Source organism: Enhydra lutris, unplaced genomic scaffold (assembly GCF_002288905.1).
Source record: "Enhydra lutris kenyoni isolate GAN:26980312 unplaced genomic scaffold, ASM228890v2 scaffoldscaffold56, whole genome shotgun sequence".
NCBI classification, from domain to species: Eukaryota; Metazoa; Chordata; class Mammalia; order Carnivora; family Mustelidae; genus Enhydra; species Enhydra lutris.
In genome coordinates, this window is record NW_019154140.1 from 7,593,032 (window position 1) to 7,607,847 (window position 14,816).

The 14,816-nt window shown below is 44.9% G+C and overlaps 1 protein-coding gene across 1 annotated transcript; it reads left to right on the plus strand.

Moving 5' to 3' along the window:
• Positions 1 to 3,346: 3,346 nt before the first annotated feature.
• Positions 3,347 to 14,675, plus strand: LOC111157934 (coiled-coil domain containing 65). Its single transcript, XM_022519676.1, has 8 exons — positions 3,347 to 3,664; positions 4,242 to 4,409; positions 10,810 to 10,979; positions 11,515 to 11,653; positions 12,982 to 13,179; positions 13,380 to 13,598; positions 13,936 to 14,088; positions 14,203 to 14,675. Exons 1-8 carry the CDS (start codon positions 3,533 to 3,535, stop codon positions 14,518 to 14,520), a joined length of 1,497 nt encoding a protein of 498 aa, XP_022375384.1. The 5' UTR covers positions 3,347 to 3,532; the 3' UTR covers positions 14,521 to 14,675.
• The last annotated feature ends 141 nt before the right edge of the window (positions 14,676 to 14,816 follow it).

The following is a 14,816-nucleotide window of genomic DNA, read 5'->3' on the forward strand; positions in this document are numbered from 1 at the left end:
GTGTGTATGTACATACATCCTATGGGTTCTGTTTCTTTGGAGAACCCTAATACATCATTATATCTCACATTTAAAACAACTTTATTGGGGGCACCTGGGTGGCTCAGTGGGTTAAAGCCTCTGCCTTCGGCTCAGGTCATGATCCCAGGGTCCTGGGATCGAGCCCCACATCGGGCTCTCTGCTCGGCGGGGAGCCTGCTTCCTCCTCTCTCTCTCTCTCTCTCTGCCTGCCTCTCTGCCTACTTGTGATCTCTGTCTGTCAAATAAATAAATAAAATATTTTAAAAAAAAACAACTTTATTGGGGGTACGAGGATGGGGTAACTGGGTGATAGACATTAAGGAGGGCATACGATATAATGAGCACTGGGTATTATACAAGACTGATGAATCACTGACCTCTACCTCTGAAACCAATAATACATTATATGCTAATTAACTGAACTTAAATTTAAAAATAATAAATAAAATAAAATGATGTTTTGTTCATTAAGGATTTTTTGCATTAATTTAGATATTTAAAATATTGCATTAAAATTGTACTTGTCAGGTACCTGGGTGTCTCAGTCCATTAAGTCCATTTAGCTCAGGTCATAACCTCAGAGTCCTGGATTTGAGCCCCTCATCCGGCTCCCTGCTCAGTGGGGAACCTGCTTCTCCCTCTCCCTCTGCCTGCCACTCTCCCTGCTTGTGCCCTTTCTCTCTCAATCTCTCTCTGTCAAATAGGTAAAATTTTTTTTTTTTTATAATTTTTTTTTTTTTTAAAGATTTTCATTTATTTGACAGAGCACAAGTAGGCAGAGAGAGAGAGGAGGAAGAGGCAGGCTCCCTGCCGAGCAGAAAGCCCGATGTGAGGCTCGATCCCAGGACCCTGGGATCATGACCTGAGCTGAAGGCAGAGGCTTTAACCACTGAGCCACCCAGGCACCCCCTTTTTTTTTTTTTTTTTTAATTTTCAAACATTTTATATTTAGCAATTGAAAAAAAAAGTACACTGTTTTCCTGCTATGGTCTTTATAAAGGATTTAACATTTCAAGTAAAAAAAAAAAAAAAGGTACTAGAATAACCGTGCTGTATCTTTTAACAGCATTTTTATATAGAACAAATTTGCACTGGCATGCAAGCAACTTCTCTTGTTGTCACATACCTATATTCAGAGAAAATTACACCCATTTTACAGAGAAATCCCAATACATATACTGCAATAAGCTTAAAGCAATGTTAAAAAGACCAGGGTGAATGGCACACAAAACTGCTTCCTTATAAATCAACTGGAATTCCTGATCATAAAGTAGGCACAGGGAGATCCAGTCCTTAGGGCTTTGCTCTCTGGAAGAATACCTTTAAGTAATTTTTAAAAACTTTAGCATCAGGCTGTTGAAGCGCTTGACAAAACTCCTGAATTATTTCTGGAGCTACTTGCAAGGAAGGCAGATATTCTTGTTGAAGATACTGAACACATTCTGGGCCCCGTTTGAGATGAATTGTTTTCAATGTCACCGCACACTCAGATAAAGCCAACACTGTTTGTGCATCTGCCAGGTCAAAGGTTTGTTTTAAAGGTGCTAGGAAACATGCGGGGACAATGTGCTTATAAACAAAATCAGCAAATCCCACTGGTCCATCTTTACCTCCCCAGAGTTCTACCAACTTGGAGAGGATGATAAAACAGGTTTTCTGTGCAATTGGATCTGGATATTCAACTGCTCCTTGGATAACAGTCACCAGCACTCGTTCTACATTCTCTGCACCTTGATTTGCTATGACTTCGCTCATTCCACTGCCTGTGACTGTTTGCAGGAAAGCAAAGTAACTCCTTCGCAACATTTGCTTCTCTAAAGCAGCAGATTGGTCATTTTCTTCTGCTGGTCGGAGCAATACCTCAAAAATTGCATGAAGTAGAGGCATGAACATTTGCTGTAAAAATGGAGATACCTGTATCTTAAATTTGGCTGTAATCTGGTTGATAAGAGGAATGAACTCCTGGAGGTCTTTTGCTTCACAATCTTTGAGCATATGTTCTGAGGCAGACGGGATGAATGGGAGAACTTCTTCCTCTAGGCAAATAATCATGCGATGAAGGAAAGTACGAACTCCACTTCTGAGAATATCCTTTTGCAAGGGACAACTGAGAGCTGGCAAGAATGTCTGTAAACAGTCCAGATAAACTTCGGAACAGCCACACTGTTTCACAGTCTGCTTGTTGCTGAAAGCTTTGCTGGTTCGGCTGGCAAATCCAACAGCATGGTTCAGACAGTCATGTTGCCTATCATATAATTTGCCCCTTTCAAATATACAATTCAATTCTTTTTTAAACCAAATTCATCAAGTTGTCCAACATAAATCAATTTTATTTTCATTTATTTTTAAATTTTTCTTAGAGAAAGAGTGTCTGTGGGGGAGAGGGGAAGGGCAGAGGGAGAGGGAGAGAGAGAATCTTAAGCAGACTCCATGCCCAGCATGGAGTCTAACAAAAAGCTTGATCTCATGACCACAAGACCATAACCTGAGCCAAACTCAAGAGTTTGACATTTGACTGAGCTACAGACACCCCCATAATTCAATTTTAGGACATTTTCATCAACCCAATATAATCTCTCATGCACATGTTATATTAATCTCCCCTATCCCTCTTCCAAGCAATTCTTCTGACTTTATAGCTTTGCCTTTTCTGGATATTTCATATAAATGGAAACTTACAATATATGGTCTCTTGTATGTGGCTCCTTTCACTGAGTGTGTTTTTGTAGTTCATCCACGTGGTAGTATGCACCCATAATTTGTTCCTTTTTATTGCCAAATAGTATTCCATTGTATGAAAAGAGCATATTTTGTCTACCCATTCACACATTGGTGGACATTTGGTTTTTTTCCAGTTGGGCTATTATGAGGCATGCCGCTAAGAACAGTTCTGTGCATCTCTTTGTGTGGATACGTTTCCACTTCTTTTAGATAGATATGTAATGGCTAAATGGCTGGACCACACAGTAAATTTCTGTTTAACATTTTAAGAAACTGCCAAACTGTTTTCCGATGTGCCTACACCATTTTACATTCCCACAGCGAAGTGTGAAGGTTTCCATTTCTCCACATTCTCTTCAAAATATGTTATTACCTGTATGCTAAAATATGGACACTCTATGAAAAATAACTTCCCCCCCAAAAGTTTTAAAATGTTCAGTGAGGAGGCTACCTTTATCCAGGTGAAACGACCATCTCTCAAAAACTGACTGCAGTCCTCCAGCCAGCAGAGGGCGCCCCAAGCCAAGGTCTCTCCTCCTAGCCTTTCGCAGCGCCATCTTAGCGAGATCCTCGTTGCTAGGAGACGTAGACGCGTCTTTGGGCTCCGGACCCCAGCCTCACCGCTGTCCCAAGTTCTCTCTCTTGTGTGAGGACTAAGATCTAAGGTCCCACAACCATCCAGGGGCAGTTCCGCAAGGCCCTCTTTGGGGGCGTTTTCCTCTTCCTTCTTCTAAAGCTGACCAAAGCGGACTAAAGATCCTCACCTAGCTCCATCCCCCTCGACCCCGCTATGGCTAAGAAAGGGAAAAAGGCCAAGTTGCCCCTGTCCGATGAGGAGCAGCTGCTTCTGTTTCAGCAGAAGTTGCTGGCAGAGGAGGAGATGGCCAAGAAGAAAGAAAGGCTCCTGAGCCAGTTCTTGAAGGTGATGGCTTTCTGCATTTCTCTCTGCCCAACCCCACCCACTCCCTGCACGGCCCCGTCGCCTTGACCCTCTCATTGTGGCAGCCTACGTTCATGCTGGCCTCCCCTGCTCCGGAAATCTTGAAACCCAAATATACTCAGATTTCTGGCAACACTGTTTGGGGAGGAGGCAGTTCTTTGTGAAGCACGGAGGGGGGCAAGTGGTATAGAGGTTGACAGCCACGACTGAGCCCCAGACTGGGACAAGAGGTGTTAGCTGTCTGAGCGGTCTGAAATTCTGATATGCTCCCTAGAGATTACAAACAACATCCTGCTCTGATGTCTTCACCTGAAAGAAATTCACACTTGCCCTCCCTAAAGTGCCATCAGGCTGTTCCTGTCTTACTTCAGACCTTCCCAAAAACAAGAACAGGAACCCCCTGAGTGTTAGTCATCAGGAACTTTGGTCTTCTATGAAAAAAAAAAAAAAAAAAAAGACAAAGGGTAAGGTGTCAGTGACAATCTGTGATCTTGTTTGTTTTACCGTAAAAGGGCTTCATGCCCTGACCTTCTGGGGGCGTATTTATTCCTTCACACAGGACAAGTTGGCCAAGGAGGAGCACAATAGTGCTCTGAACCTTAACAAGATTAACACACAGTGGAGAACCGTCCTTAGGGAAGTCAAGACCAGAGAGCTTCATAAGGACATTGAGATCCTCAGCCAAACATTTGAACGAGTGGTGGACTGCAAGGACAGTGTCATCAAGGTAGGCGCTCTTCCCAAGGAAATACTTAAACCTGGCTGCCTTGATCTCTTAACAGAATGGTCCTACTGAATTAATTTATTAATCAGTTTTGGGGGGCAGAGGGGTAGAAGGATGGGAGAGAGGCAGAGGGACAGAGAGAGAAAGAATCTCAAGCAGGCTCTATGCCCAGAGCGGAGCCTGACATGGGGCTCAGTCTTTCAACCCTGAGATCATGACCTGAGCTGAAATCAAGAGTTGGACGCTTAACCGACAGAGTCACCCAGGCACCCCTAATTTTTTAATCAATATTAAAGCCCTTACAAGATGCAAGCTGTAATGAAGCCAGCATTAGTAATGCCAGTTTTCACTGAAATGAAAAGTGGACTCCTGGGCTGTCCTCCCCTCTCCCCTGCTTCAGCGTAGCCATCTTCCTTGGTCATCTACTGCCTAAAACCAGCGCTATACAATATTAGAGTTGTAAGGCACAGCAGACGTCACCCAGTGACTTGAACTTAGTCTTGCACCTTCACTTTGATATGAGAAGACTCGGTTCCAGAGAAGGGAACTGGCTTGCCCAATGTCACACAGCCAGTCAGCAAGAGAGCTGGAACGAGAGCATGAGTTTCTTGATTCCTCCTACTCCAGTGCTTTATTTAACCAAACTGTTTGGCCTCTTTGATTCAAGCTCACTGGCCCTGGGTGAATCTGAGATCTCCATGGGTAAGGGCTCTCTAAGCATCTCAATCACAGCCATATGCTCTTGGGAGACTCCCTTCTTTCACCTATTTTTAACCTCTTTTTACCACTCCTCCTTAGTCTTTTCAATCTTAAAACAACAACAGAAATCCCACAGTAATAGCAAAATATACCTTACCGGCCTGGCATGCCCCCTATTGAAAAGACGCATCTTTCTCCTTCACACCCTAACCCCTGAGGGAAAAAATTTTCAGTAGACCTGGGCAAGCTTTCAAGTGATACATATTAAGAGTCCCCAAATTTGCAAAAACCACTATATATTAGAATTCCTTACCCCACTTGTTGTACCTTATGGCTTTTTTTTTTTTAAGATTTTATTTATTTATTTGTCAGAGAGAGAGCAAGCACAGGCAGACAGAATGGCAGGCAGAGGCAGAGGGAGAAGCAGGCTCCCTGACGAGCAAGGAGCCCGATGTGGGACTCGATCCCAGGACGCTGGGATCATGACCTGAGCCGAAGGCAGCTGCTTAACCAACTGAGCCACCCAGGCGTCCCACCTTATGGCTTTTTAAGTGACTTCTTCAGCCCCTTATTGGCAGTTATCAAATACTTGCGGAGAAGAGAACCAGCAGGGTTCGTTTAAGGATGCTGAGCTGTGGCCAGGCTCACCCTCCAGCCAGTTAGCTTCCAGCTTTGTAGCTAATGCTGCCGGTCCCACCTTAGGAAAGTCACACGCTGCTAATTAAGCGCCTTCAGGGTCATTCCTGAATAATCGAACCTACACATGTTAAATGTGCAAATGTTAGCGATCTTGCTGACTCTTGCTATCTCCACTTCTTCACTTCCTCTGGACCCTGCATCCCACAACTGCTTTCCCCTCTTCCCTAGGAACTTGCTCTGGTAAAGACTACCAGGCCCGAATCACAGATACTTTCCATCATTTAGTCTTCATCTAACCTGAGTCCTCTGTGGCATGGACAATTTTTTTTTAATTAAAAAAAAATTTTTTTTATGTATTAGAGAGAAAGAGAGAGAGACCCGGAGCCAGGGGCGGGGAGGGGGGAGAGGGAGAGGGCCAGATACACTCCCCTATGAGCAAGGAGCCCTATGTGGGACTCGATCCCAGGACCCCGAGATTACCACCCAAGCTGAAGTCAGAGGCTCAACCAACAAAGTCACCCGGGTGCCCCTGTGGCACTGACTTTCTTATTCACGCCCTCCTTGAAACTCCCCTTTGGTTTCCATGACATCACTTTTTCCTGGCTTTTCTCCTGCCTTGGGAATATATAGCGAATCCTCTTTGTGAGTTTATCTTCCTCTCTCCCAATGCCTGAACTTAATTTTGCACATTTCTGAGTCTGGCCATCTCGCCCTTTAACCACATGTCTAGGGCCTAGACAGTCGTGCTCATTACCCTGACTCAACTTTTTTAGATTTCATTTATCCATTTCTTTAGAGAGAACACGAGCTGGGGAGAGGAGAAGAGGGGGAGAATCTCAAGCACACTCCTCACTGAGTGTGGAACCTGACGCAGGGCTCAATCTCTCGACCCCAGCTGACAAGAGTCAGCCACATAACCGACTGAGCCACCCAGGTGCCCCTCATTACCCTGACCTTTAATACCACTTTTATTTTTTTTTTAAAGATTTTATTTATTTATTTGACAGAGAGAGAGATCACAAATAGACAGAGAGGCAGGCAGAGAGAAAGAGAGAGAGAGGGAAGCAGGCTCCCTTGCTGATCAGAGAGCCCGATGCGGGACTCGATCCCAGGACCCTGAGATCATGACCTGAGCCGAAGGCAGCGGCTTAACCCACTGAGCCACTCAGGAGCCCCTTAATACCACTTTTATATCAATGACTTCCAGGTTCTGCAACACCAGCCTGGATTTCTTTCTCGAGTTCCACATCATTCTATTCAAGATTCCTAGATATCTGTTTCTGGCTGTTGCATTGTCCTCACAACCAAGCTCGGGAGCTTCCTCTTCCCTGGCCAGGCCCAAACCAATTTTTCCACAATCTGGTCTTCCTTACACTCAATTCAGGTGGCCAGTGCCATTCATTCACCAAACCACCCAACACAGATATCTGGGAATCATCCTAGGCATTGCTTCCATCCCTGACTTCTGTTCCAAGTTTTGTATAAATCCTCTGCTTAAGTATTTTTCAAAGCTATACTCTGCTCTCCTTCCCCACTGTCCTACTGCAGGGGAGACCTGGGCATCTTCTCTTATACAGACTGTTCCAACAGTCTCCTATCTTCCAGCCTTCATGCCCAGCCACCTGAGATGCCTGTTGACAAAACTACCAGGATCATCTTTTTGGAACAAAAATCTGATTCTGGGGCTCCTGGGTGGCTCAGTGGGTTGGGCCGCTGCCTTCGGCTCGGGTCATGATCTCAGGTTCCTGGGATCGAGTCCCGCGTCGGGCTCTCTGCTCAGCGGGGAGCCTGCTTCCCTCCCTCTCTCTGCCTGCCTCTCTGTCTACTTGTGATCTCTGTCAGATAAATAAATAAAATCTTAAAAAAAAATCTGATTCTGTTATTCCACTGCCTTAAATTTTAGTTTAGTTTTCCACTTCCACAGGAAAAAGTCCAAACTCCAGGGAAAGGACATCAAAGCCCTTCATGATCTGGCCTCTCCTTGTACCTTTCACACACCCCACATTGTTTCTTACCTGTGATTTTGCACATGCTGTTCCCTCTATCTGGAAGTCTCTCTTCCCCATCTCATCAGTCTTCCTGGCAAACTCTTACTCCTTCAGGAGTGCTACAAAGGACATCTGTCCTGTGAAACCTTCCATGGTGCTCTTAGTCAGACGCAGGCATTCAGTCTTTTATATACCATTGTCACTGGTCAATCATCAACCTCATAGCAATTTCCAGGTTATACAGTAAATTTCTGTTTATGTAACTCCTTTCCTACTGCAAGACTGCAAGCTCCTTTGGAGGGCAATGAGCATGTCTTTTCATCCCCAAATCCTTGGCACCCAGCACAGTGCCAGTAATGACAGGTTTAGTAAACGTTGGCTGAGTGAATGAAGAGGCTTCCATTATCAGCACCTATCTCAAAAGATCCTATTTCATACCAAACATATAAAGTAAAAGCTAGCTCTGCACAGAGGTTGTGGTAGTTTACAGTGAGTGTCTCAATGTGTCTGATCGTGTAGGCATTCACTAAATCCTTTTTTGTTTGTTTCATTTACTTTTTTAAAGAGATTTTATATTTAAGTTACCTCCACACCCAACATGGGGCTTGAACTCACAACCCCAAGATCAAGAGTTGCATGCTCCACCGACAGAGCCAGCCAGGCACACATTTCTTTCCTGTTAATTTTAATTTGTTTTACTTTTTTGAATAGGTAATACACTCACATTATTCAAAATTGAAAAGATAAAGTTATACAGAGAAAAGTGCCCTCCCACCAGTGCCTTTCAGCCATGCAGGGCCTCCCTCAATCATTGTAGTTTCATGAGTAAACCTTTTTTTTACACAAATGGTAGAACTACATACTGTTCTGCCCCTTGTCTTTTTCAAACAATTTACCCTAGGGACTATTCCACATTAGCCCATAAAGATCTTCTCTTTTTCTTTTAATAACTGCATCATATTCTATATTGTAGTTTAACAAATTACTTTGTATTCTGTATTTCCTAGATTTCGGTAATTAAATCTAGAAGGTTGGAGGTGTTGTATTCTTCCATATTCTTCCATCAACCAGGGACATATGTCTGGTTATCTTTTTTTTTTTTTTTTTTTTAAGATTTATTCATTTGAGAGCAAGCAAGCATGTGTGAGTAGGGGAAGGGGCAGAGGAAGAGAATCTTCAGGCAAACTCCTTGCTGAACGTGGAGCCCAGGGGGTTGGGGGGGCTCAGTGGCACTACCCCGAGATCATGACCTGACCCAAAATCAAGAGTCAGACGCTCAACTGACTGAGCCACCCAGGCACCCTGCCTGGTTATCTCTTTTTTGATGTTAGTAGCTGTTGATTCCATTAATTCATTGGGGGTTGCAAAATGCTGATTTTTTAAAATTAACATAGAATGTATTAATAGCCCCAGGGGTACAGGTCTGTGAATCATCAGGTTTACACACTTCCCAGCACTCACCATAGCACATACCCTTCCCAATGTCCATAACCCAACCACCCTCTCCCTACCCACCCCCCTTCCCTCCACAACCCTGTTTGTTTTGTGAGATTAAGAGTCTCTTATAGTTTGTCTCCCTCCCGATCCCATCTTGTTTAAAATGCTGATTTTCTAATAGTATCATTCCTTTTTCATTTATTAGCTTGACTACTGCTATAAAGAGATACCTTCTATCATTGAGCATTCAGTTACCAGGAGGTATAGTTTATACAATAAAGGCAGCATAAATACTTGATTATTTCTTTGTCCTTTATACACCATTAAGAAAAAAAAAAAGCCAGTGGGTTGTCTGGTATTCTCAATGGTAACTGATTTTTTAAGTATCCTTATGAATTCATAAACATAACTGATATTTTTCAGTCCCTTGTAGTTTTTACCCTTATCAATGCTCACGTTGCCCCCTTTCTGCCAGTGAAGTGTTCCAGTTATCCAATACCGCATAACATGGCATCCCTAAATTAGTGACTTAAAACAACAATTTATTTTATTATTTCTCATGATTCGTTGATCTAGTTCACCCGCTTGGTGCTTGCTTGCTGTCTCTCCTACAGTGTTCAGTCAGATGTCAGCTGGGGCTACAGTCACCTGAAGGCTTGACTGGGCTGGATGTCTAAGGCGGCCGGCGGTTGATTCTGTCAGCTGGCAGGGAGTTCAGGGGGGGCTGTTGACTAGAACGCCTTAACATGGCTCCTCCCCGAGCACTGCCCTGCTCACACTGTGATGGCTGGATTCCTGGAGGGAGTGTCCCAAGAACAAGCATTCCAAGGGGCAGGAAGCAGAAGCTGCCAGGTCCCATAAGGGCTATGCCTGCAGCTGGAACAGTGTCACTTCCACCATATTCTCATGGTCCAAGAGTCACAGCATTTCCCCACATTCAAGGAGACGGAAGGAGAGATTACCTCTTGATGGAGGAATGGCAAGGTCATGTTGCAGAAGACTGAAGGATAGCAAATACTGTCATGCCCATCTTTGGAAGATACAATCTGCTCCAGTGAGACACCTTTCTTGGTTCCTGAGTTCTTCTGACATGACGCCATTGGTCTTTCATAGCTGCTCTGCTATCTTGTATGAGATACCTTAGGTTCTACTCGCTTATGTTCTGCCTCAGACCTTGGAGCAGTCATATCTCCAAGCATCCTCAATCCCTTTTATTATGTTTTTTAAAGATTTTATTTATTTGACAGAGATCACAGGTAGGCAGAGAGAGAGGGGAAGCAGGCTCCCCGCTGAGCAGAGAGCCCGATGGGGGGCTCCATCCCAGGACCCTGAGATCATGACCTGAGCCAAAGGCAGAGGCTTAACACACTAAGCCACCCAGGCATCCTCCTCAATCCCTTTTAGTGGTAGCCTCATTGTTAGAAATATCTTTTGTCCCTAGGATACTGCCGGGCTCCATGGGGTCCCGTGATGTCGCTTATACTTTCCAATCATGAGTAGGAGAAGCAGCTCTCCTAGAGCCAGAAGCTGGCATTAGGAACTCGGGGGAAATGCCATTCACGCCATCCAGCTGAATACACTTTTATGTTCCCGTACTGATGCCATTCAGCCAAAATGGGAGCTCTCTGTTTCCTACCCAGTCTTTAGCCAAGGACCTGTCGGAAGCAGAGGAGCAGTATGCCCATGCCCTGCGCAGCCACCTGCACAGCATCGACCAGCTCTTAGCCCTGCAGAGACGCCGGCTCTGCCTCCTAGAGGAAAGCTACAACATGGAGCTGGAGGCCCTAACCAAGGAGTTTGAGACCGAAAGGTATGGAGGCCTATGAGGAAATTGGGGATTGAGTCCAGGAGGGGATCCAGAACCTGTGTCAAGGAGCTACCTCTACGGAGGCGGCCAGCAACCTGGAGCATCCCACCTTGCTTATGACATGACCCCCACAGAGAACATCCAGAGTTCCTTCTGAACTAAAGCAGGTTTAAGCTCGTAGCCTTAGCTTCCCTATGCCCGTGCCAGGTCTCTCCCTCTAACTCCCTCACCACCTACTTTCAGCTATCAAAATCCAACTCATCTGGCAGGGGACAGGGAAGGGAGGGAGACCTCTCACTGAAACCTTTTGTACTTCTTTGCTTTTCATATCATATGAATGTATTCCCTGTTCAAAGATGAAAATAATCTTATTTACTCTTTCTGACCCTAATATGAATAGAGCCTACCCTCCCTCTGTGATCCTTCAAGTACCTAGGAGTTTGTATCACTCATACAGCTCTACATACTGTGCTGAATGGTCGTTACTGGTCCATAAGCTTTATCCCTCAGAGCAGGGACAGTGTCTTATCTCCTGCAGGAAGACAATTATTGACCAGCATGAAAAAGAGATTCACTACCTACAAGATGTCTTCATGGCCATGGAGCAGAACTATATAGATTCTGAGTATGAAAGTAAGCTGGAGTTCCAGAGCATGTGGGATGATCTCAAAAACAAGGTATGGAGGGAGAGTACCTGGGCAAGAACTGGGAGAGAAGGGAGAGAAAAATGCTCAAGGCCACTGGAGGGCCTACAGACACTTAACCAACACAACCAAGAAAATGCCTGTACCCCTACTGCATTTTGTAATTTTGTAGAAATTAGCTGGGAATACTATTCCAAAATGTCGAGGAAATGCACTTTAGAGTTAAAAGGCACCAAGGAGATCGTCTGGATTCACCCTGTAATTTGCAGATGAACAAATTAAGGCCCAAAGAAGTAAAATGATCTGCCAAAGTCATGCTGCTGCACTGTGATAGAACCAGGAAAATCCAGGTCTGCCCTTGTCCCAAAGTGCTTTCCACCATCCTAGAGGCTGCAAATTTAGGTAACCTGCAGACCTGGGTTTGGGCATGGGTTTTGTTTTGTTTTGTTTTGCTCCACAGTGTTTTTTAAAGTTTTAAAATAAGCTTCCTACATTCAAAAATTGGGAAATTTCAGGGCGCCTGGGTGGCTCAGTTGGTTGAGCAGCTGCCTTCAGCTCAGGTCATGATCCCGGACTTCCGGGATCGAGTCCCGCATCGGGCTCCCGGCTCCTTGGGGAGTCTGCTTCTCCCTCTGACCTTCTCCTCTCTCATGTTCTCTCTCACTCATTCTCCCTCAAATAAATAAATAAATAAAATCTTAAAAAAAAAAATTGGGAAATTTCAGTGGTGGCGCCTGGCTGGCTTAGTTTGTAGAGCATAAGACTCTTGATCTCAGGGTCATAAGTTCAAGCCCCATGTTGGGCATGGAGCCTAGTTAATAAAAAAAAAAAAAATTGGGGTCCCTGGGTGGCTCAGTTGGTTGGGCAACAGCCTTCGGCTCAGGTCATGATCCTGGAATCCTGGGATCGAGTCCTGCATTGGGCTCCCAGCTCCACGGGGAGTCTGCTTCTCCCTCTGACCTCTCCCTCTCATATGCTCTCTCTCTCTCTCTCAAATAAATAAAATCTTAAAAAAAATTTTTTTTAAACAAAACTAAAAATGGGGGAAGATTTCACATAAAACCCCAAAATTTTAGCTTCTCTTGAAAAAAAGATCTGGCAACACTGGGTCCCATTTCCAAATGGGGACACTGGTGTGGAGCTGAGCAGATATGCTCTGCACCACCCCCAAAGCCCATGAAACATTTCTTCTCTGGTTCACCACAGGCCTCCTCTAGCTTACAGCACTTATTTACATCATCTGCCTGGTCTTTGTAGCATTCTCATTGGCAACCTCTGCACAGTACTTGGTTATAAACCGTTTAAGAGGGGGAGGGTGCTGGAGGCAGCCAAGCACTGGCTATTTTGGTGCCACTTCCTAGAATCTAGAAGAGAAGCATTTTCTAAGACTGCAACTGGAGAACATAGTAGAAGACCTGTGGAGAAGGTTCCAGGAGGCACTCAAGAATTACACCGATGCCACAGAAGACCAAAAGATTGCCTTTGAGACTCTGAAGGTGAAAGATGAGAAGAGCTCCAAAGAGATTGAAGCACAGATGAAAAAAATACAGAGACTACAGGTGAGTGCAGCCAACTGGAAATACTCACTGCTTTAAGTGCTCCATTATCCCCTGGTCATCTTCTCCCAATTTCCACTGGACCCTGTCACTGGTTGGGGAAAAACGAGATCCTTGGATTTCAGTCCCCAGATTGTCCTTTTACCTGTCTCACTGAAGGCCTTTAGCTCATCAAGGGTTTCCTCTAACCTCTATCCCTCCAGGACTCCATAATTATTTTAAAAAGCAAGATCACGATGCACAACCGTGAGAGTGAAGACCAGAACCAGTACATCCGTAAGGACAAAGAGCTGGTCCTTGCCCAGCTGCGAAAACTTAAAGCCCAAAGGACTCAGGCCCGGGAACTATCACAGGAAAACTTAGTCAAACTCACCTTGGAAAGTAATGCCACCCTCAAGGCCCTGAGAAAGATCGTCGATAAGGTAACAGGGGAGAGGACAGTAAAAAAAAAAAACAAGGAACTTGGCTCCTTGCAAAGTGGAAGGGGTTTGAGAGAGGTAGAGGGCTTTCTCCTGCTTCCTACCTGCATGGATGTCTGGACTACCTTTTGTCTTCCACGTTCCCTCCCCTCTTATGTTTTAAATTAAATGAATAATGAATTTGCTCAGACTGTAAAGTACTTGGAATAGTGCTTGGCACGTAGTAAGCACTCTGTGTTAGATGTAGTCATTACTCTAGTCTCACATTTGGGTGAATAGCTCCCCTATTTCCCCTCCCCACCCCATTTCCTAATAAAAGGTCTCTTCCTGCTTCTGACAGGGTGAAAAGATTCTGAAACTTGCTGAAATATGTAGGAAGTTTGAAACCGAGGAAGAAAAAGTGCTGCCTTTCTATTCAACAGTCTTGACTCCCGAGGAGCAGAAGGAGATAGAAGAAATTTACCCAGAGGAGCTTACTGAGGAGCTCACAAAGGTAAAAGGTCCTAGGGTCCTGGGGCCACCACCTGAGGCTGGCGATCACGGGCCACGGGGACTGCATTTGCGAATGGGCCTCAACACGCACCTTCTTCTTTAACTCCACTCCCAGGTGATAGTGAACTACAAAGGGATGGAGAATTTCTGGAAAAGGTACAACAAAGTGAAACTGGAGCAACTGAGCCTCCAGCACAGACACACCCAGTTGTCAGAAATCAATAGGAAGTTGCGGGAGATGCTGAAGCAGTACTTGGATGGCATCTCAGTGAGTGATGAAGTGCTAAGCCAGCTCAACCCACTCTTCATCGTCAACCATCGCAGTAACTTACCCCAGCCTTTGTCCACACCTACCACCCAGCCAGGTGACAAACCACCTCCAGCCACTTACAACATCATTGAAGCAGCCCACGTGATCTCCCACATCCTGTGATAGGAGAAGATCGCTTTTCAAACCCCAAACAATTTTTTGAGAGAACTGAAGACTTTGCTATTAAAAATTTCCAAGAGGGTTTATGAGTGCCTTCTATGTTTGCTATATTGGAGAGTGCAGCCTATTTGGAAGATACTAGGAATACAGTGGCCCCACAGAGTGGAGATAATAGCCAGGCAATTACCAGGAGGCTCGCTGTTCAAGAAGCACTGCTTCGAGTTCTGGGCGCTAAGAGGGCCAGAACCCATACCTTTGGGATGTAGAGATCCTACGGGAACATTCAAGTGCAGGTCCTT